General features: G+C 29.0%; 6 protein-coding genes across 15 annotated transcripts; 3 read left to right on the top strand and 3 right to left on the bottom strand.

Annotated features, from left to right (window-relative positions):
* Positions 1-15: 15 nt before the first annotated feature.
* LOC100879756 (thiamine transporter 2) lies at positions 16-3,377 on the bottom strand. 6 transcript variants are annotated; one of them, XM_076542009.1, is made up of 8 exons: positions 3,234-3,329; positions 2,776-2,992; positions 2,195-2,579; positions 1,690-2,103; positions 1,245-1,437; positions 1,030-1,168; positions 286-503; positions 16-212 (listed from the first exon to the last, which is right to left on the bottom strand). In XM_076542009.1, the coding sequence occupies exons 2-7, from the start codon at positions 2,896-2,898 to the stop codon at positions 321-323; spliced, it is 1,437 nt and encodes a 478-aa protein (XP_076398124.1). In that variant the 5' UTR covers positions 2,899-2,992; positions 3,234-3,329; the 3' UTR covers positions 16-212; positions 286-320. The 6 variants fall into 6 exon arrangements, with proteins under 6 accessions (XP_076398124.1, XP_076398125.1, XP_012148491.2 ...); XM_076542010.1 differs by having other exon boundaries at positions 16-503; positions 3,271-3,377; XM_012293101.2 differs by having other exon boundaries at positions 16-503; positions 2,776-2,988; positions 3,234-3,373.
* Tmem43 (Transmembrane protein 43) lies at positions 3,339-5,609 on the top strand. 3 transcript variants are annotated; one of them, XM_003706642.3, is made up of 7 exons: positions 3,339-3,475; positions 3,596-3,727; positions 3,893-4,075; positions 4,143-4,375; positions 4,457-4,757; positions 4,837-5,042; positions 5,131-5,609. In XM_003706642.3, exons 2-7 carry the CDS (start codon positions 3,713-3,715, stop codon positions 5,411-5,413), a joined length of 1,221 nt encoding a protein of 406 aa, XP_003706690.1. In that variant the 5' UTR covers positions 3,339-3,475; positions 3,596-3,712; the 3' UTR covers positions 5,414-5,609. The 3 variants fall into 3 exon arrangements, with proteins under 3 accessions (XP_003706690.1, XP_076398126.1, XP_076398127.1); XM_076542011.1 differs by lacking the exon at positions 3,596-3,727 and having other exon boundaries at positions 3,351-3,475; XM_076542012.1 differs by lacking the exon at positions 3,339-3,475 and having other exon boundaries at positions 3,484-3,727; positions 5,114-5,314.
* A 332-nt stretch (positions 5,610-5,941) lies between these two features.
* On the top strand, positions 5,942-15,955 carry Upf3 (UPF3 regulator of nonsense mediated mRNA decay). The gene is made up of 6 exons (XM_003706641.3): positions 5,942-6,254; positions 6,686-7,100; positions 7,170-7,321; positions 8,447-9,110; positions 9,202-9,494; positions 9,578-15,955. Exons 1-6 carry the CDS (start codon positions 6,132-6,134, stop codon positions 9,791-9,793), a joined length of 1,863 nt encoding a protein of 620 aa, XP_003706689.1. The 5' UTR covers positions 5,942-6,131; the 3' UTR covers positions 9,794-15,955.
* Positions 9,801-16,547, bottom strand: Cap-D2 (CAP-D2 condensin subunit). 2 transcript variants are annotated; one of them, XM_076542006.1, is made up of 22 exons: positions 16,277-16,547; positions 16,049-16,183; positions 15,773-15,951; positions 15,561-15,700; positions 15,357-15,438; positions 15,226-15,288; positions 14,935-15,168; positions 14,531-14,863; positions 14,255-14,447; positions 13,851-14,167; positions 13,383-13,772; positions 13,072-13,316; positions 12,810-12,930; positions 12,413-12,730; positions 12,201-12,328; positions 11,875-12,129; positions 11,501-11,773; positions 11,293-11,435; positions 10,856-11,212; positions 10,678-10,770; positions 10,433-10,607; positions 9,801-10,008 (listed from the first exon to the last, which is right to left on the bottom strand). In XM_076542006.1, exons 1-21 carry the CDS (start codon positions 16,389-16,391, stop codon positions 10,441-10,443), a joined length of 4,281 nt encoding a protein of 1,426 aa, XP_076398121.1. In that variant the 5' UTR covers positions 16,392-16,547; the 3' UTR covers positions 9,801-10,008; positions 10,433-10,440. The 2 variants fall into 2 exon arrangements, with proteins under 2 accessions (XP_076398121.1, XP_012148497.2); XM_012293107.2 differs by lacking the exon at positions 9,801-10,008 and having other exon boundaries at positions 10,326-10,607.
* Positions 16,548-16,685: 138 nt separating this feature from the next.
* Positions 16,686-21,856, top strand: LOC105663543 (WD repeat-containing protein WRAP73). 2 transcript variants are annotated; one of them, XM_012293098.2, is made up of 7 exons: positions 16,686-17,402; positions 17,539-17,670; positions 17,787-17,963; positions 20,666-20,935; positions 21,010-21,151; positions 21,317-21,526; positions 21,601-21,856. In XM_012293098.2, exons 1-7 carry the CDS (start codon positions 17,238-17,240, stop codon positions 21,804-21,806), a joined length of 1,302 nt encoding a protein of 433 aa, XP_012148488.2. In that variant the 5' UTR covers positions 16,686-17,237; the 3' UTR covers positions 21,807-21,856. The 2 variants fall into 2 exon arrangements, with proteins under 2 accessions (XP_012148488.2, XP_012148487.2); XM_012293097.2 differs by having other exon boundaries at positions 17,539-17,721.
* Elp2 (elongator complex protein 2) lies at positions 17,977-20,648 on the bottom strand. Its single transcript, XM_012293096.2, has 2 exons — positions 19,232-20,648; positions 17,977-19,163 (listed from the first exon to the last, which is right to left on the bottom strand). Exons 1-2 carry the CDS (start codon positions 20,413-20,415, stop codon positions 18,020-18,022), a joined length of 2,328 nt encoding a protein of 775 aa, XP_012148486.2. The 5' UTR covers positions 20,416-20,648; the 3' UTR covers positions 17,977-18,019.
* Positions 21,857-21,885: the final 29 nt, after the last annotated feature.

Here is a 21,885-nt window from a genome sequence, read left to right as displayed (position 1 = left end):
ATGTCTGAGATAATATTCTGTACAAAAAATTGTATTTTACGAAAATAAATTTCAGTATATTTTTTTAACATAATACTAAAGTCAACATATTCTAAAATGTCTTTTTTTTAATTTGACAATTGTAATACCTTTTCACATTATTAAAATCGTAATTTACAAACATACTTTCAGTTACTGAAAGAATACAGAACTAACAATTTATTTACCTGAACCTGCAAGTAAATAATATAAGAATGGAAATTTGTACTATTTTTAACAAATGATCTATGAAATAAATAATAATACATTTTCTATTACTATCTAAAAAATTGTATTATGCACTAGAGTTTTGTGGCTTGGACAACTTTTATTTCTTCTTCAGTCTGTACTTCTTCTGTAGTACTGTTGTTATTTAATAAAATTTTGAACTTTGTGCCACTTTTACAATGTTGTACTATATTAAAAATGCCTATCATTGTATATAGTATTGCTATCACAATAAAATAACCACCATAAACAAAGTACTGAAAAAATATAGAATGTACTACAGATATAATATTAATTGATAACAGGAAATAAAAGAACTTCAATAAACATGTATTTAAAAACTGATTATCTTATAAATTATAAAAATAAAAATCTCTGAAAGTTGTTAGTATTTATTTTTCAAGTGCTTTTATGTGATTCTATAAAATTGCTCAAATATAAGAATTAGCGCCGAAACATTTGATTCCAAATAAAACGCTAAAAAAAGAAAATAAATTATATTTTTGCTTTGTGAAAGTAATTACTTCATTTTAAATAAATGGCTTATATGTCTCAAGTATCATACATAGCACTTGTGGAAATTACTAACATGATAAAAACATTTAGTTTTATCAACAAATAAGAATCTAATTTATCACATATACATTAATAGTATACTTAACAGCTGTTATCAAAATAAAGCACTCTAATTATTTTCAGTTTTTGGCACATGTTTATTAAAATTACTTCTATTTCTTTATTTGTATTTAATATTTATACTAAATTCTTCACTTTCAATCTTACCTGAGATCTTAGGTCTAAATTTAAATTTCCATTTACTACAATAACTGTTAATATAGTTTGCAATAATAGTGAAATAAAAGTATTTACACCAAATATTAGACCATAACTGTCTTCTGATATACACTTCGCAACTTCAAAACTGTAAATCACAAAATTACATAATAACTTATGAAATTATATTACATTTTTTCTTAATAAATTTTTTAAAATCATACCTAGCAACAGTAGCCATTGTATGATAAATAATTCCAAATAATATGTAAACACCATATAACAACCAAATGTTGTAACTATATGATGAAATTAATAATAAAATACCTTCCACAAGTGACATGAATGATACTACTACATCTCCTATCACAGACCAATTAAATGGTAGCTTTCCAATGCAAAAAACAGTAGCTGTACCTAGTAATAAAAACAAGAATATTATTTTTTTATTTCCAAAATTTGGTGGCATTTAGAAATATAAAAATTTGATTTACAAAATAGTTTCACTGATCCTAAATATTCACTAAAGTAAAAAATAAAACTAAGTTCATATATTTATCTACCATAGATAATACTATATTGGTAATAAATTATTTACAGTATATGTACATTATATTAAACTGAAAGACAAAAAATTGTAATCAAAATACAGCACATACATTTTCTCACCTATAATTGTATATAAAGAATCTACAGCACCATTATAAATCTTATCCCCAGGTAATACAGCTGTTTGCCAAAGTAATTGTATATAACTAATAATTTGCAAATATCCACAAGTAGAAAAAGACCACCACATTGACCATTTTAAAACATGATTATTCGAATATGCTACTAAAAAATCATTCCATAATAAAACATAAGCCCGTTTAATTTTATGTAGGAATGAAATATTTTTTATAGGAGAATTGTAATTATTATGTTCTTCTGTTCTATGTGAACCTCCATTTACATCATGTGATGTTGTTACTGCATTATTTGTTGCCGAATTGTAATTTTCATAATTTTCATCTTTTTTATGAAAATAAATAGACTGACCAACAGAAGGTAAAAAACATGCCCAAAGTGTTGCAAATGTAAGAGCTGAAATGTAAGTTACATTTCATGAAAGAATATAAATTTCTAAAAATACATAAATACTAATAATTTATATAATTTCAAAAGCTAATGATACCTGATAGTGTGACATAGTTTAATTGATGATAATTTAATATATCAAAAGATACCGTTAATTGAGCAACAATTCCAGATAAACAACGACCGAAAAGGGATGCTGCTTTTGTGTGACTTGTTACTTCTTGATAATGCTTCTTATCAACTTTAGCATAAATGTACGTATAATACGCTACCTCTGTAGAAAAAAACAAACCATAACCGAATTCTACAATTTGCAAAGTCAGCAAATCTTTCCCAACTATTAACAAAAGGAAAGTCAAAGCTCCAGAAAAGCCACACAAAATAATAATAGGCTTATATCGCACAAAATCTGTTATTAGGAATACAACAACTAATGTTGCAAAATAAGAGTATGTAGAAACAGGAAAAATTTCCTGATTTACCTGAAAAATAATGATGTTTCTGTAATACGTTCTTTTTTAAATGTCACTCAAATACTTGATAATAAATCAAGAAATCAAACATTTGATAATAAAAATATATCATATTTTTAAAATAAGTAAAATAATTCCTTAAATTAATAGAAATTAATTTCTATGATTACATGTAACTACTAGATGAAAAGAAACTTTATATTACTTGTATGTTTGTAAAATTTTTCCATGATCCAGTTAAATAATCCGTAACAAAAGATTCTGAAGGTCTGAACTCTTTGAAACAACCAAATACACATAAAATACACGAAATTATTATCCACTTCATAATCAAGGCATGTCTTTTTCCTTCTTAAAATTTGTTGTGAAATATTTTTTAAATATTCATTTCATGTCACATTTGTTTCATTCTTGCATACTGTCTAAAAACAATTAGTTTCGTTACTTTTGTACTTTGAAGTTGCATTTATAATTTATATGATTTTTGTTTAAAAGTTTTATTGCTGTCACAAATTGTTACAACTAGATATGCACATTTTATTGGTTTTTCAGAATACTGAATTTTCTGACTACTCTTCAGATTATAATATTAACAAATTTTGATGAGATTACAATTGTTATTAATAAAATAATACATGATCAAATCATATTTATTAAGTTTACCCTCATAGTTGTACATGAATAACAAAACTACACCTACCGCCTTCGAATGACCGAATCGAACTGAAGCGGAAGCACACCTAGCACATGCAACCAAAACTAACAATTGTTAGATATGAATATGTACTGTAAAACGCTGTTTCAAATTTCAAATCCACGCATTGTAAAACAATGAGGGCGCAACGATTTTATCATATGATAAAAAAGGAAGGAATGTTTTTACCGTACTGAGATGGCGTATGTATGTAAGACATAATCTATGGTTCCAATGTATTCGCACGTGATGCATAGCATCACCGAATTGCAGCAAAATTGTGTGTAATTGCATAAATTTATATTATACGTATATAATGTAATATTTATAGTTTAATTTTAGATACACTAGTTGGTGAATAAACATTGATGTATGCATATTAAAGATCCGTTTAAAACTTCATTTAAAAATTTAATCTTGTAACTATCATATAATGTAATCTATTACAATGTATCGTGCAAATGTAAGCATAAAGAAGATGTACACAATTTTTGTAATGATAATAAAAATAATAATATCTGTAAATTCTATAAATATTTGTTTTCTCTTGTGCATAAAAATAGTTTTCTATATTGTATATAATTCATATAGAAAAATACAGGTTAAACATAAGACATAAATGTTTTAGCAAAATGGGCAACCCCAAAGGGCAAATGCTGAACCTATTCATCAGAATCGAGTCAATGGAAGACAGCCTGCTGCAATAAATGTTCCATTGACAGTTTCTGAACAATTTAGAGAATCATGGCTTACTGCTATTATTGGACTAATTATGTTTGCAACTGGCATGTGCCTTTTATTTTGGAATGAGGTTTGTGAATATCTGTATATCTTATTATACAGTTAAATGTCACAAGAATATATTTATACCATTATAGGGAAGGGCAGTAAAAGTAGCACATTCTTTGGATGAAGCTTTGCGTAATGTAGCAGTACTTCCAAATGCAATGAAATTGTTACCTGAATATGAAGGACGTTTGATATATTTATCAGGAGCCTTAAAAATATCAGAACCATTGACTGAACCGGATTATGGAGTGATTGTATCAAGTGTAAAATTAAAACGAAGGGTTCAAATGTATCAATGGGTTGAGATAGAAGAAGAACGAAGGTAATACATGCAATTAGCTATAAAACTTTATAATTTTATCCATATTAACTATCATATCAACTCTATATGTTTATATATCAGTTTTGGTGGAGTAACAGAGGATGAAAAACATTATTATTATACAACAGAGTGGAAAGATAAACTTGTTGACTCAGATAGTTTCTATATCAGAACTGGCCATCATAACCCAAAAGAAATGCCTATTAAAAGTCAGGTGCAAATTGCAGATGAAGTTAAAATTGGAGCATTTACTCTTGGAATTGAGTTAAAAAAGAAATTTAATGATTTTGTAGAAGTTACCAGTGATGAAAGACCAGAACGTAAAGATATTAAGATGCATTCTGGCTTGTACTATCATAGCTCTGATTTATGGAACCCACAGGTATAATTTTTATTTTAGCAATTGTTATACATTGTTAAGCCCTTTTGAGTGGATTTAAATGGTATATTTTTGGTCATAGGTAGGAGACATACGAATACAATTTTCATATGCAGGGAAAGGTGGAGATATATATTCTATAGTTGGTATGTTACAAAAGGGAACTATCGTACCATATATTACATCACATGGTGAGGAGATTTTACTTCAGAGGAAACATGAAATGTCAGTAGATCAAATGTTTCATCTAGAACATGTACATAATTACTGGCGTACATGGAGTATTAGGTAATTTTTTGTATAATCTGAATAACAAATTTCTGTGTTTCTTCATTTTGTTAAATTCACTTGATTAAAAGACGAATAATCATTTTAGGGGACTTGGCTGGTTGGTTCTATTTTTGGCAGCTACATGTTTAGCAAATATATTGAGAACAGTAATCTTAAATTCAACGTTCTTGTGTGGAATTATTGCAGTTGAATCTTTAACAATGTCAGTATCAATGTCCATTAGCTTATTGGTAATTGGTTTTGCTTGGGTATGGTATCGGCCAGTAATAGGTCTTTGTCTAGCATTAGCATCAATTTTACCATTTATTTATTCTACCTTAACATCAGGATCTCAATCACAACAGCGTGATAGTTATAGAAGACTGTAAATTTTGCTTGTTGATATTTATTAATTTATGAAATTTGTTTGCTACACTTTTATTTATTTTATAACAATTTAATAAAACAGTATTTCAACGAACTTCATAAATGGTATTTATGATATTGTACATTATAACATGTATTATAAATTAATTTATATAGTTACTATTTAAAAAATTTAGACAATAAATTGTTTTATACAAATGTGACTGTGTAATTTTTTGACGGCTTATGTTATATTAAATTTTTATTTGAGGTGTAAATTTGGCTTGCAGACAATACAAGCTATCATGAAAGGAGGACCCAAATAACCTCAAAATTTTTAAATTCAGGTAATTTATCATTTTTACTGAATGGCAACCAATCAAAATTGGTCATCGGTTTATTCACCTCATTGTTCGGTCCATATTGACTCTCCCATTGTCCCTATACCTTTATATTTATAATAAAAAAACAATTATCTATTTGATGTGTAAATTTTACACTATATAATCCCCTAGATTTGTATATAAAATTTCCCTACTAAATGAAAGTTTGTTTTCTCATCAACTAATAAGTTTTTTCTTGATGATTGAGTGAATCAAGATGGCCGCGGAAACTTTGTAAACGGAAACGTTTATTTTGATATTTCAAAGAAAATTGCATGCTTTGAATGGTATTTTTAAACAGAGTGAATTGAACTGATGCTGAATAGGTCTTAGTTATCGAGAAATTAAATAAATGTAGATGACAATGACCGAGGAAACACAGCAATCTGAGTCAGCTGCACAAAATGAAGCACAAACTAGTTCTCCAGATGTTGGAAAAATTAAAGATAGTAAAAAAGAAAAATGCCGGCCTATGACAAAGGTATATTCAATCAAAGTGATGCTGAAAATTTATGAGTTTTTTACTACAAATATAAAATATCTTCTAATTACACGTAATGTGTTGTATTCGTCAGATTGAAGATCGAAGTTTTGTGTTCGATTTAAACTAATTAGAACATAATTTTATAAAGAAAGTATTATTTTATGTATAAAGGATCTTATGCAATATATTTCATCAGATTTTAAAGAACCAAGCTATATGTAACATGACTTAATGTATCATCATTGAAATGAAAACAATTTCAACATGTTACAAACGTGATTGTCTTCATTTTATGAATAAAAAGATAAAAAATAATTTATGAGACACTGATAACTTGTGAATATTTTTGTGGTTATTTTTAAAAATCATTCATTATATATTTTAAGTACACTTTAACTAATAATGAAAAAGATAATTCTTATTTATAGGTAGTAATACGAAGACTGCCTCCAACTATGACTCAGGATCAATTCCTGGAGCAAGTTTCCCCATTACCTGAACATGATTATCTTTATTTTGTGAAAGCCGACATGTCTATGGGGCAGTTTGCCTTTTCACGTGCATATATTAATTTTATTGAACAACAAGACATCTTTATGTTCAGAGAAAAATTTGATAATTACGTGTTTGTTGATTCTAAAGGCACTGAATATCCAGCAGTAGTAGAATTTGCACCGTTTCAAAGGTTACCAAAGAAAAGAGTAGGGAAAAAGAAAGATTTAAAATGTGGTACAATAGAATCTGATCCTTATTACATAAGTTTCTTAGAAAGTCTTAAAAATCAAGAAGCTGAATCTAATGTAGCACAACCAAAAACGGAGTACTCATATCAACCACCTGACAGTAAGTTGTTTGAACTGTTTACATGTTTCGTAAAATGAATTTTTATAAACTAATATTTATCATGAATAGATACACCAAAAAAAGTTACAACTACACCTCTCTTGGAATATTTGAAGCAACGTAAGCAAGAAAAACAGCGTCTAAGAGATGAAAAACGGGAAGAAAGGAGACGAAGGGATTTAGAAAGAAGACGAACGAAAGAAGATCCTATTATATCCAAGGTGATATTATATTTTGTATTTTCTACATTCATCATTGCTTGATTCAAATTGAACTAATTGTAAATATGACAAATACAGTATAGAATGAAAAAGTAGCAAAACAAATATATAATGGAAGCTTTAATCATAAATTTTAAGTATGATATTCTCTACTGTATTTGCTGATACTAATCTTTTCACCCTACAGTCCATATATAATATTGAAGATAACCAGAGCAAGTATTCCTTCCTATCTACTTCTTCAACTGCCAAGGCAGAAGATGTATTTTTTGAATATCCTACTAAAAATCTAAGTATACCTCATGAACAAAAAGAAGAAATCTCTATTAATGGAACTAAAACTGTAACACGAGCAAGTAAAAATTCATTGAACATGCAACAACAATTTTACAGAAATGAAAGTACTGATGTATATGTAAACTGTGTTACAAGTATGACTCGTATTAATGAGCGCTGGCATTATGCTAACAAACAACCAAAAGTATTTTATATTTACGAAAAAAATTACAAAGATAAAGATACTAATTTCAAAAAGAATAATTATAATCATTGGAACAATATTAAAAATAATCATATTTATAATAATACTAAATATGCATCTCATTATGTTAACAATAAAAATTATTTTTCTACGCTATCAAAATCTCAGTTCACTAATCTGCATAAAACATGGGAAATGCAAATACCAGCAGAAATATCAAAGTCGAGAAGTTGCAGTGCCATGTTCGATTATCAGAAACTTTATCCTTTTAAAGTAATTTGCGAATCAAGAGTGTCAGCATATCGTAAAAATTCATGAAACGGGAACTGCAAATCATTAGCAGGGAAATTTATGTTATGTATTAATTTACTGTATGTTAAAAACTCATGAGGAGAACAGAATTATTTGCCATTTATGCGATTTAGTTAAATGCCCTTATTGTTTCTGTTTACTATTGTATGTCAAATTTGTATGGATTTATTATGATGTAATTGATTTGTTATTGTTTAGTTTGTATACATTAAATTTTGTAAAAGAAATTGTTTTTAGAAAAAATGTTAAAAGTCTCTCTTTCTTTATTGTAATTCGTTACATAGATTAAAAAAGGAGATATTAGTTAAAATAAAAATTTCCTTTTGTTGTAGGTATTGAAAAATCCAGATCTCGATAAGGAATTGTGTAAAGATAATAAAGAAAATAAAGAGGAAAGAGATAAACTTTCTCCTAAAGATTTAAAAAATCGTATTAAGAAAGAAGATAAATTACGTGAGAAAATACCGCGGGATCGGGATTCTAAATCAATAACGAAAGGATATAGAGAAAGAGTTGAAGATAGAAATAAAGACAGGGATTTAAAACATCAAAGACGTCACGACGACAAAAAAATATATGGAAGGCGCGATGAAAGAGATGGAATAAAAGATGACAGAAGAATCGATGGAAAAGATGATAGAAAATACGACTTCAAAGAAGATATCAAAGATTTCAGGGATCGAAAAATTGAGGAGAAAAGAGGTAAAAGCTACGAGAAAATGCGACAAGAAAAAAAAAGACTTGCCGAAACCAAAAAACAGAATGTAGAGTTCTGTGTCGATATGGAAAATAGTATAAAATCAAGAATCGAAGACGAAGATTTTCCAAGAAAGGAATCTCAGGTTGATTTATATGAAAATGTTAAGGAAAGAGAGGAATCCGTTAGCGATACTGAAGTCACTAAAAGCGGAGAGAAACAGGAAAACAATGAAAACAAACTTTTAGTAGAAGATTCTGTCTCAGACATTGAACAAATGAAGGAGTCGAAAAAAACAGGTATGAAATAAATGTTAATAAAATAATAGAGACTTTTATTAATTTTGCATAATAAATATCTTTCTAAAAATATTAATTAAATTATTTATAGAAACTACAACAATAGATGAAAGCACTAAAGACATTGAAAAATCAAAATCTAATGAAAACATTAATAAGGAAAGTAATGAGGACGATGATTCTCAAGAAAAGAAGGATTCAAAGGTTACGAAAAGGCGAAGTTCACTTGAAAGTGGTGGAGAAGGTGGTACAGGGGATGGAAATTATTTGAGGCGACATAAGTCTTTAGATGGCGGAGATCAAAATAATTTACAAAAGACTGAAAATGAAGAAAAAGAAAAGGACAAAAAAGATCCTCGATTAGAACGTAGGATTCGAAATAAGGTATATTTTATTTTTATTATTAAAATATATCGTTAGATTAAAAAATTTTTAATCAACCACCATTTATTGTTAAATTTGAATAGGATCGTCCTGCTATGGAAATTTATCGCCCTGGAATGGGAAAATTTAGTAAACAAAGATTGGAACGAGAGAAATCTAGTACTAACGACGAGCGAGCATCTCTTTCTCAAAGTCCTACTCCGAATCCTAATGCTTCCAATTCTTGTAAATCGGGGAAGCCTGGAACCGAAGTACGTTCTATGACGTTTAAACGTAGCATTAGTCGTGATCTGGTATAACGATAACTAAATTTTACGAATATGTTTTAATATTAATGATACATGTGTCAAACTTATGTTAATATACAAGATTTTTACACTAGTCTTTCTCACAAGATATAGTATCGTACAGTGTATCGATTGTATACAAATGCATAATAAAATACAGTGTCCTATTATTACCATAGTTCAGCTAGCCACACAAATGTATGCACTTATTTTACAGTTAACAAATGCTGTAAAACATTTAATGTAATTAATTACATTAATTTCTGCTTAATTTTTTAAATGTGATATATATAATTATTACTATATTGTGATATAGTATCATCAGTTATTCGAATGTTACTTTTCGTATTTATAATTCTCATTTGAATAAATACTTTTGAAAACCACCTTTTAAAAAACTTTATAAGTATATGTTACAATAAAAATTAGCAGTTAAATGTAATTTAGTAAGTTAAACATATCGCTACTAGCTTACTGAATAGAATTAAAATTTTATTAAAATTATAATTTATAATTTGATATGGTAAAGAATATATTTTTCATGTTTACTGTTTTATATTTAAATTCTTTTATTACTTTACCTTGCAGTATTAATCTAATTCGTAAAAAAATACAAAATTGTACACTAGTCATACTATTATGTATACTTACAAATTTGACTATTTTGCTTGTAAATGTGATAATCGTGCTGAAGATCTTTTTGGAAGACTGCTTGATGTTGCAGCTGGTTTATTTTTCTTCGTAATCGGTGATGGAATTGCAGGAGCTGAATCAGTACGTTTCTTTCTGCTTCTTCTTGTGCTTGATGCAGGTGTATTTGCGTTAGCTAATAAAGAAAACAACAATTAGATGTCAGAAAGTAATCATTTGTATGCAACAAAAATAACAATACGTACATAATCTTTCAGTAAGTTCCATTGACGTATCATTAATATTTAAATCAGAATCCGATTTACGCTCGGATGGCTTTACCTTTCTAAGGCCTTTTGCTAAAATTATTTTATATTAGTCAAATAGGATTTATTCATAAGAGATGATTTGTAAACTTCTAATATTCTCATATATAAAACGTACTTTTTGTCTCAGATGTATCTACATTACTGTTGACATCATCGTTATCGTCATCATTATCGTCGTCATTGTCATCGTCTTCTTCTTCGTCACTACTACTTTTCCGTCTCACTGTACGTCTAACACGTTTTTTTGATTTCGGTATTGATTGTGGCGGTGGCATTATTTCATTATCATTAGGTTGTGTATTTTCTGTTCCCTTTAAAAGTTCGTTTACTTTTTCTTCGAGTTCCATACAAACCGGTTTCGTGTTTGGCTTTTTCTTTGTCTGTTCTATGATCGATTGCAGTGCTTTCAGAACATGTTTGTGATGAATTTTTTCCTTCAGCAGAGGTAAACTTTCAATGAGTCGACGTAAACCTACATAAAATTTATTTAATTTTAGAAAATAATATTTAATTATTTTTTGGATTCAATCTCTTAAATTAATTATTATTTACTTTTTGGGCTAAATTGTAACAATGAAAGACAGTATGCAAAGTCGCGCCATTGTCTTTCCGTAGTAGCTAGTTTAAATCTTGCACAGATTTTATCAATTATAGAATCGACTTGTTTTTCCTTTTGCAATAGATTTAAAATGTACCTGTAAACATTATTAGATTATAGATCATAATTATACGCTTCGCCTAGTTAATTAATTACACGTACTTCAAAATTTCCTGGAAATCGGACTCGCTCAAATTTAATTCAGAATCAGTTAAATGAGACAATATATCGGGCATTACGTTATATAAAGCATTATCTTTCTGTGAAAGTGCTTTGAAGAATTGTCTCACATCTTGCCGAATTTGCGTGTCTTCATCAACAATGCAAACAGCTAACTCTGAGATTTGACCTCTTACACGCACCATTTCCCTCATTATCAAACTTGATAAAATCCTTACACAAGTTCTTCGTACGGTCACATGTTCATCACGAAGTCTAAAAGTTAATTATATTTCAGTAGTATTAACCACTGTGTCCCGTATTCCACGAACGACATATTTCATTATATTTTAGTCAACGAAATAACCAATAATTACCTGGCATAAATATGTTTCATCCATGGTAAAATTTGATTTGGAAATCTGGTTGTAAGGTCACTTATTCCAATAAGAACATTAGCTCGAATAGCAGGATAGGGTGAACGTTCTAAGATGGTAATTAATAGTTGTAATGATTCTTCACAAAAAATGGAACTCACTGTCATCATTTTGCTAAGAGCAAGAGCACCAGCAGCTTGTATATCCTCGCTATTATATTTATCAGGATATCTACAAACGTCTAACACTAATGGCCTGTGAAATATAACATATGCAATTTTCATATAATGTGAAATATAGAGAGAAACTGAACTTCAAGAACGTACACAAATTTTGATAACATTCCATCTCCGGTTATAACATGATTTTCGAGAACATCGTTTATAAATTCTGCATCTGCATCTTCCACGGCTCCTTCAACAGCTTCTTCTCCGTTATCTTCAACGATACTTGACTAAATAATACAAAAACCTAATAAGTTTTGAATAGATGTAGGATATTTGAACTCCTCATCCCATATATCGATTACGTTTTTTACCTCTTTATTACGAATTGTTTGTCTTGCACTGACTGGAGTAACCCCATTTGGCGTTCGAGATCTATCGGATGCTCTTCCTCTTTTACCTGGATTCTTTTCTTTTCTTAATTTTCGTATAATATTTCTTCGTCTTAACTCTTTATAAACTGATGTGTCTAAGTGTACCATTGTTCTGATTGCAATGTGCCCAACCAAATATAACAATTTGGATAACAAAAAAATTGGAACATTCTGTTGAGAGGAATTATCGTCAAATTGTCCTCGTTTATACACTTCTAATAATAATTTCTTTATTAAATGTTCAGGCTGATCGGCCAACTAGAATGTTTAAATATTTTTATAAAGTATCATTCTATGAAATTTGAAATAAAATTATGTTACTGATAAAAATCATTACGTGATAAATAATACTAATCGCATCTGTCGCGAAAGATATATATCCGTCTTCTTCCATATTAGCAAAATTTTCTATTAAAAGTGTAAGAACTTCTGTAAATATTTCGTGATCATTTGGGTATCTAATAACAAGTAAAAGTTATTATTATAATTATCAAACATAAAATTAAATACAATGAAGTTTCGCTATATGGCCCTGCATGGGACTGTGGAAGCGATCGAATGAGATTGCACCCACGCAACTACGTTCGAAATTCACTTACCTGACGGGAGGTTTTTCAATATCATCAGTTTTATGTTTTATTTTTAATAATGCTCTGCATGTGTCTCTAGCTAATAAAAGGTCAGTTTTTGCACGTGGCCCTAATCCTACTTTTATCAGTACTTCTAAATTTCCTGTTATAATATTACTTTCAGCTTGAGCAATCATTGTTATTAACATTAAGGCTGCTCTACTATCTATTGGATCTATGTCTCCAGATTTCATTGAAAATTTTTCCCATAAAATCTGTTAAAGTGAAGAGTTAGATGACATTTTACATACAAGTATAAAGTTAAATATATTCAACATTACCTGTAAAACTTCACTGTTTATATCGTTATTATTGTACCACGTTAAAATAAGCTGAGTTAAAGCCACGCTTTGACCTGGTTGAAGTTCTTTCAATAATTTAATCAATGCTTTAACGCATGCGAGCGCTTTTTGCCGCTCTGATTTTTCATTTGCGTTATTTAAATAAATATTTTTATATACTACTGCAATATTATTGCGTACTGACTGATCACGATGAAGTACTTGAAATAGAGCATCACGTATAGCAGATGCAGCTCCTGCTACACCAAACTGATAAGCAGTTCCAAGCAAAGTACACGCTTCAACAGCATCGCTTGCTGTTGTAGAAAAAAGTAATTTTTCTGCTACAGGTATAGCAATTTCTAGTTCAGCTGCGAATTCTAAGCAATTCTATAAATAAAATATTCATTAAGAAGATACAGATATTAAATGATTATTAAAATTAATACGAAATAATTAGATGCGTACTTTCAAATAATTTACAACTCGTTTTGCTGCTACTATTTCTTCTTTCTCTTTGCCGGTATCAACCGATTCTTTGTTATTAGTATTTTCTTGTCCATTGTTTGGACTGTTTTCTGATTCCATAAATGTTTTCAATAAAAGCAAAAATAAACATTCTTCTTTTGCATCGGGAGAAAAGTTCTCAATTTCTGGACTTTGTTTTAAATGAATGCAAGCTTTCCACAAAAATGATACTGCTTCCAAAATTTGTTCTTTTAGCATCAATTGTCTTACGTGTTCAAATGCAGTATCGGGATCAATATTTTCTTCGTCTTCATTCTCTAAATTTGCAAAATAAAATTATACATGTAAGTTATGTATGTCTTTCATATAAAAACCAATTCGTGTTATATATAATGCGTAAATACTTCGTTTTTTCTCCTTCTTTTCCGTGTCCTTAATAACTTCTTTCAACGCTTCTCTTATTTTTGGAAGTAAAGCATTCCACAATTCTAATCTTTCACTATCACCACGAGTACTCTTACTAACGCTTTCAGCTTGTAATTTTCTCAAATTTATTTCTTCTTTTTCTAATGATTTGGAAATTTCGACTTTGTTTAACTAAAAATACGTTTCATTTCATCATAAATTGTATGTATAATAAAAAGAAAACTAATAAATAAAACTTGTAAGTTATTATGTACCTTAGCTGCAAAAGGATTGCCCTGAACTAAAGCACGTATTAATTGTAATGCTTGTTTCCGTACGTTTGTACTTTTATCTTCTAATCGTAATGTTGCAGCAGCTAAAATCTTTCCTTGTCTTGCTAAAGGAATTGCTCCTTCACAACATAAATGTTGCCAAACATGTAAAACCTTTGACCTTACATAAGCATGATTATCCAGAATATGCTCTTCTAAATTATTAAGACATTCATCACGTTGTTTTTTCTGTTCTTGAGTAAGCTCATCTCCAGTTAACAATTTTTCTATAACTACTCCTAAGATGTTGATAATACAATTTCTCATAGTGTAATGCTACAAATAGTATTAATAAACATAATGTAAACAGAGCATATAATTTCATGTTTGAACTACTATAAACATACTTCACTGGCTAAATAATCCATCATGTCATCAAGGATAGGAATTATAAGATTTGGTTTGGTTGTAGCAATGCTTTCTAGAAATGATGATATATTACGACTGTCGCTTTCAGATGGTTCACTTTGATCAATTTCTTTCATTATTTCCCTTATTAAACCATTACAACCACAGCTATCAACCATGTGCACAACTCCAATTCCTATATGTGATGCTAATATATCATGCAATTTCACCAGCTACAATATAAATTTATATGTTTAACACGTTTTTGCATATGTTTTAATCATACATACCTGAATAATTCTGACTACACAGCTTATACCATGATTATAGCGCTTGACTGAAGTACCTAAAATCTTTTATTAAAAATGAACATAGTTTTGAAATTTGAAACAATAAAATAAAACATATAAATGAAATTTACCTCAAAAATAGTTTGTCTTTGACTTTTTTGTCTAGAATCTCTACATTGCTCTAACAATTTGTAGCACACTCTAGTGAGTACTCTGCAACATAATGATATTAATTAAATTAATGAATTTAATTTCTTTTTATTTGTAGTATAGGGATGAAATTTATGAACTTATAAGAAACTTTCTGTTATTGTTCAAACCATTTGCCAACTTACGTAATAAATATGTCTTCAACAATCGGAGGTTGCCAAAGTCTTTGTAATGGTAATTGTAATAATCTATATATATATTCTAATGCTTTTTCTCTATTGTCCTCCCAATCTTCTTCAATTTCTGATCTTGTACTTTTCTTACGCTAAATAAAAGACATTAGATAATATTAATATAATATTTAATATTGATATAACATTTACATTAATATACAAACCTTTCCAGAAAGTTTATCACTTCCATCTTTAAGAATTTCATCCTCTATTTGGCAAATCAATAATGCATATAAATATGCAATCATTTTAGTTATGTTTAGGAATCTTACTCTTTCTTCCTCGCTCAATTCAGTTCGTTTGTCAAATATGTTTTCCATGTTTGTAACCAGAGTTTCCATTACTTTTTGAAATAATAGTTAAATGTATAATAGTCTAACTATAGAATGTATCTCAATAATGTAAATAATTACAACATATATGACACTAATACTCCTTACCTTTAAAAATTCTATCAAAAGCACGTATAATGATTGGTAATTCAATTTTATTTCCATGGACAATTACAGAGAAAAACGTATCAAAGTGTTCTATAATAAAATCAATTCCATTTGTTTGAAATGCTAATCTGGCCTCTACAAAAAAGAAAATACATTAGTAAGATGTAATATTACTTATATTACATGAAAGAATTATATTAAAGAAAAGAAATAAAACCAATTACATACCATCAAGAGCTTGTGGAATAACTCGTATTGGGATAATCTTTTCAACATGATATTTCCCATTTTGAGTCTGTAGAAGTTCATCTTTGTTTATAGGAATAACAAAATCTTTGATCATTTTTGATCATTTATTAATTCTCATAATCTGTTTATTTAATATCAGATTCGTAGAGATAAGGTTAAAACCCGTTTAATTCACTATTTATTCTTAAAATTACAATAATACGTATGCGGCAAAATGTGTACACAATATTGACTGTTATTTATTTTCAAATTCATTCTTACCAACATAATTGAAACAAGCATACATATTTCAAACATAAAACAAGTGAAAAACATATTGAACATTTATGTTATTATCTTTTATATAAAGACTATATTATTATTTTTCTATTATTATAACATATACAACAATTTTCTGACATTTGGATTATTCTATATGCAGATCATATCGCATGTTTATTCTTTCTGTAATAGCCACTGCGCAATCTAGCTAACTTCAATAGATATCCCACTGCTTTATTGGTCATATATGCGGTGAACAAAATATACGAATACCGAAAGAACTTTAGAACTGCTTTTTCAAACATTCCAGCTTTTCCAACTTCTTTCTAAGAGGGAGGACCTTCAAATTAAAAAAGTAACATTAGAAGAAATTATCAACATATGTTTCAAGATTCATTTTCTCTTACTTAGGCAGATCTGTCTACATATAGAAAATATACGAAGTAAAGAACTACTGGGTATACTTGGCGGTTAAGAAAGTTGCAAAGGCGATTATGTTTGGACAATAAAATAGTGGGGAGCCCATTGAAGTTAAACGAGTTGCGCAAATGGAATGTTGTCTACCATGGAACGAATACACAAAAAGCCGCTTGATATAACGTCAGCTGCTTGAAAATGTTTAGAAACAGCGAATTCCAGAACATAAACCATTTTATGGCTTGTTTTAGTCGAAATCGCGATGACGTTAGAAATAGAAAATAATTTAATACGGGTTAATAATCAGTTGTGTGATTTTTCTCCAGATGGACTATTTTTCGCAGTTGCATATCACGCAAATTTAATAATTAAAAATAGTAAAACTTTTGATACCGTTCATTCATTCATATTTCCAAGTATAATTGAGGTTAGTACGCGTATAATTAAATCGGTAACAAATAATTGTTATTAAATACTTGTAAACATTTAGTATCATTAAACATTGATTATAAGAAAGAAAATAAAATATTTTATAATTGTATAATTGTCTTGTTCTATCACAGTATTTAGAATGGTCCAAAAATAGTGAATACATTCTGTGTGCAAATATTAAGAAAGCTATTGTTCAAGTATATTCTGTTTATTACCCTGAATGGAAATTTAAGCTTATGGAAGGCAGTGCTGGATTAGAAAGTGTTAGTTGGTCTTTTGATAGTAAACATATTTTAACATTCTCAGATTTCAGTGTAAGTAAATAGATAAATGTACTGTCAATATATATTATAATCTATTAAGATTATTGAAAAATTAGATTCAGATATCAATATGGTCTTTGGAAGATAAGAATGTAACTCATATACAAAATGTTAAGTCCACGTTTAAAAAATTACATTTTAGTCCAAATGGCAATAAGTTAGCAGTAGTAATTTCAAATGAAGGTGAAGAGCACATAGAAATTTATAGGACTGACAGATGGAAGTTAGATAAAGTAAGTAGTAAAATATAATTAAAATTTTTATTCTATTATATGAAAATGTGAATATATTACAAATCTCTTAATTTCAATGTATCAATATCATGTATTTTCACTATATGATCAGATCCACAGCTTGCTAGTTGCAAAGTATTTGAATTTTCTTTGTGTGGTCGAAATTTAAGCCTTTTTACAGTTAAGTGGTGTGCTTGGGAAGAATCATACACAAAGTATTTTTCCCATACAGAATAGTCAATACATACTTTTAACTTCTGTATTTCTATATATCCTGTTTCAAATCCTACTGCTAAAATGTAAGACTGTTCCATGTCCCGTACAGAAAAAGCTAATGCTGTTACAGAATTTTTCACATCTAAACTTGCAGTTGGAACAATTTTATTATCTTTAAAATTTGGATTCCAAACTCCTATTTTCCCATCTCTGGAACCAGTTGCAAAGAAAGATGAATCATATGTCCATGAACAACACCATATTATACGATTATGAAGACTATCTTTTTTTGAACTGGTTGCATATAAAGTATAAGTATTGTCTTCAAGTTTAAATAATGACCATCTTCTATCTCTAGATACAGATACCAGATATTTGTCATTAGGTGAAAATTCCATTTGTGTTACTGTTAGTTGATGAGACATAAGTTTCTGAATTTGTGTCCATGTATTTGTATTCCATAGTAATATTGCAGAATGTTCAAATGATGTTGATTTACATGCAGTTGCTAATAATGATCCATCATGTCTGGCAGCTATAGAAAATATTTCGTATCCATGACCATATAATTTTTGTAATTCTGGCCATAATGTATTTTGCATTAGTTCTTCTTCTGTTGGAGGAATGTATTCTTCACTTTCAGAATTATTGTTTTCAGTCTTTGTTTTAATATTATCATCAAATGTAGCTTTGTTGGTTAATCCAAGAGCAGGCACTGATGCACTGTCTGCTACTATATTTTGAAAGTCATCAACATTGGCAATTTTCATTAAACTATTCTTAAATGTTGCCGACGCTGTAAATACACGAACGACTTTTTCTTCTGCTCCTGAAGCAAACATATAAGGAGTTAACATAGCTAAACAAGACATATCATATCCATGAATTTGTGGACGTCCAATTTCATGCCAAAATTCTGTAGTTCCAAGTTTCCAAGGTGCATGAATTCTTGTTGTTTGATCTACACTTGCAGTTACAAGAAACCTGTAATACAATAGTAAATGTTATAACATTTCACATAAATTATTGAATTATCTTAATTTTATGATTACCTTCCATTTGGTTCCCAACAAAGGTCAACTACTTCTGCAAAATGACCACTTGGTACAGGCTTTGGAATCCAATTCTTTACTTCACTTGAGTATTCCCAAATATGAAATGATCCTTGGTATCCATGTGCTAATATATTTAATCCATTCTTGCTAAATTTACATCCATAAAAACCCATTAAGTTACCTCCAACTTCCCCCACTCTCACTTTTTCAGACCAAATTCCAGTTACTTTATCTGGTTCCCATATAATCATAGATTTATCTAATGAACAAGACAACAATCTTAAATCATTATTATTCAATTGCTGTGGATACCAATGTATGCCATAAATCCAGCCTTCATGACCATAGAGTACAGACTCCAAAGTAATATTGTATTTTTTATCAGAAACTATAAATGTTTGTTGTTTTTGTTGTAGCTCATTGCTTAATATTTCTGCTTTATTTGCAGAGATTTTCCATAATCGTATCATAGCATCTTGAGATCCACTTGCCAGTAAAATATTATCATCGATATCATAAATGAAATCCATGCATCGAACCCAATCTTCATGTCCAACCAAAGTTTGTACTTTTGTAAAGTGGTTTTCTTCTATATTATTGGAAGTAGTTACATATAATTCAATCGTTGAATTTTCTAATGCAACAGCTAGAAGTGGTAAATTTGTACTTGGTAGATAATAAAAACAAGCTTCTATTGGAAGCTTTGTTCCAAATATAAGTGTTTGGACACATTTTACAGTGCCACAAGTATCTCTGAGCCATAATTTTAAATTTCCTTTAATTGATCCAGTACAAATCAACAATTTTGGGAAACTTTCATTTATATAAAAGTTATCATTAGAAAGATACAGTGAATTACTGAATGTCAAAATATCATCATCTTCTATGACAGATGTACATTTATAACATTCATTAATTTTGCTCCAAATAATAGCAGTTCTATCTATCGAACTGGACAGTAATTCAAACTCTGCTTCCAAATTTTTATGTTTAATCCATCGTACGGTATTAATCCGTCCTTTATGTCGATGAAGTGTGTTTGTTACTTTTCCAATTTTCGAAATAAATGGATCATAAATTACAACTGCATGACACGCCGCGTAACAAACAAGTCCATTTTTTCCCCAATCGGCTGAATGTGGAATTCGATTACAGGCACATGATATGTAAGACGTTGTCATTATCTGTTTCTTTATTGTTGACTAATAATACATCAAGTAATTGTGAAAATACAATTTAACCTCAAAAACTAATGATTATTCCATGCACGCGGCTTTCATTCATTTTAAAGACGACACCTGGTCAACACAAAAGTCACTAGACAATAACTTTCTTTAGCAAAACTTTCTGTGTTTTATTGTATATTTATTTTATTGTTTATTAATTTAGGATTATCAAATTAAATATTTATTTCAAACTTTAAAATTTCAGAAATTAATATGCGGACATTTAAACAGCATCGATGGATTGTCATGGTCGCCAAATAGTGAATTGTTATGTATATGGTGTTCCTTTAGTAACGAAGTCAAATTACTTATTTATTCTAATAAATTGGAAAGAGATATCGCGATATTTTGCCCTCCACAAATTACAAATTCAACAGAAATAGGATACACTTATCAAAAACAATTAAAAGGAATTGAAAATGTAACGTGGATGCCTAGTGGACAATTGTTAGCTGTAGCAGGGTTTAATGAAATGGTACACGTTTTTATTTTTTTATACATGGTTAATAAATAACTTAAATTTTTATTTCATCGTCAATTTTTATGCAGATCATATTATTAAATCACGTAACATGGAAACCGCTTTTACAATTATACCTAGATCCAGTGATTAAGGAAAATTATTTGAATAAGGTATACAAAGATGTGACAGTACAATCAAATAAAAATAGTTTATATGATAAACATGTTTGTAAGTAATACTATAGAAATAAGAATTTATAACATACAGTGGAGTCTCGCTATATGGCTTTTTTATATAACCCGTAAATCGCATGTGTGCGGGGCCATATAGCGAAACTGCACTACATCGCTAAAGTTCATATAATTATCACTAATAGAAAATAAATGATTACAGTGGAAGAGAAATCGGAACGACCAATAAATATAAAAATTGGCAATAAAAGTAACATTGACAGACTTTCAGTTGCAAAATTTGATATTTTAGTATTCAGTTTTTGCGGACAATATTTGGCTATAAAACACCAACTTTATCCCACAACTTTATGGATATGGAATATTGTTGACGATTACCTCGATTATTTACTTCTTGAAAATAACATTACAGGTATTTTTAAATTTTGCTAACTTTTATTTTAATTTTTATACAAATTTTTAATTATAATGTATTCGTTTGTTTAGCTGTGAAGTGGAATTGCACGCGTACTCAACTTCTAGTATTCTGCGAGTGCGCATACATGTTTGAATGGACACCGCATAGCGCAAGGTGTATACCAACTCCGCGAAATATCACGGCATTGGATGCTCGATGGCATCCTCAAGGAAATCTTTTACTACTTTGTGGTTATAACAAAGCAGTTATTTATCCGATTGAAAATAAATCATGAATTGTTTAAGATAATACAGTATATTTAAATAAATTAATAACTATAATAAATATTTATTTATTTTTTTCAAGCTTTAATA

Source organism: Megachile rotundata, chromosome 2 (assembly GCF_050947335.1).
Source record: "Megachile rotundata isolate GNS110a chromosome 2, iyMegRotu1, whole genome shotgun sequence".
NCBI lineage: Eukaryota > Metazoa > Arthropoda > Insecta > Hymenoptera > Megachilidae > Megachile > Megachile rotundata.
The sequence above is the reverse complement of the archived record's forward strand: the minus strand, read 5'-3'. Positions and strand labels throughout refer to the sequence as shown.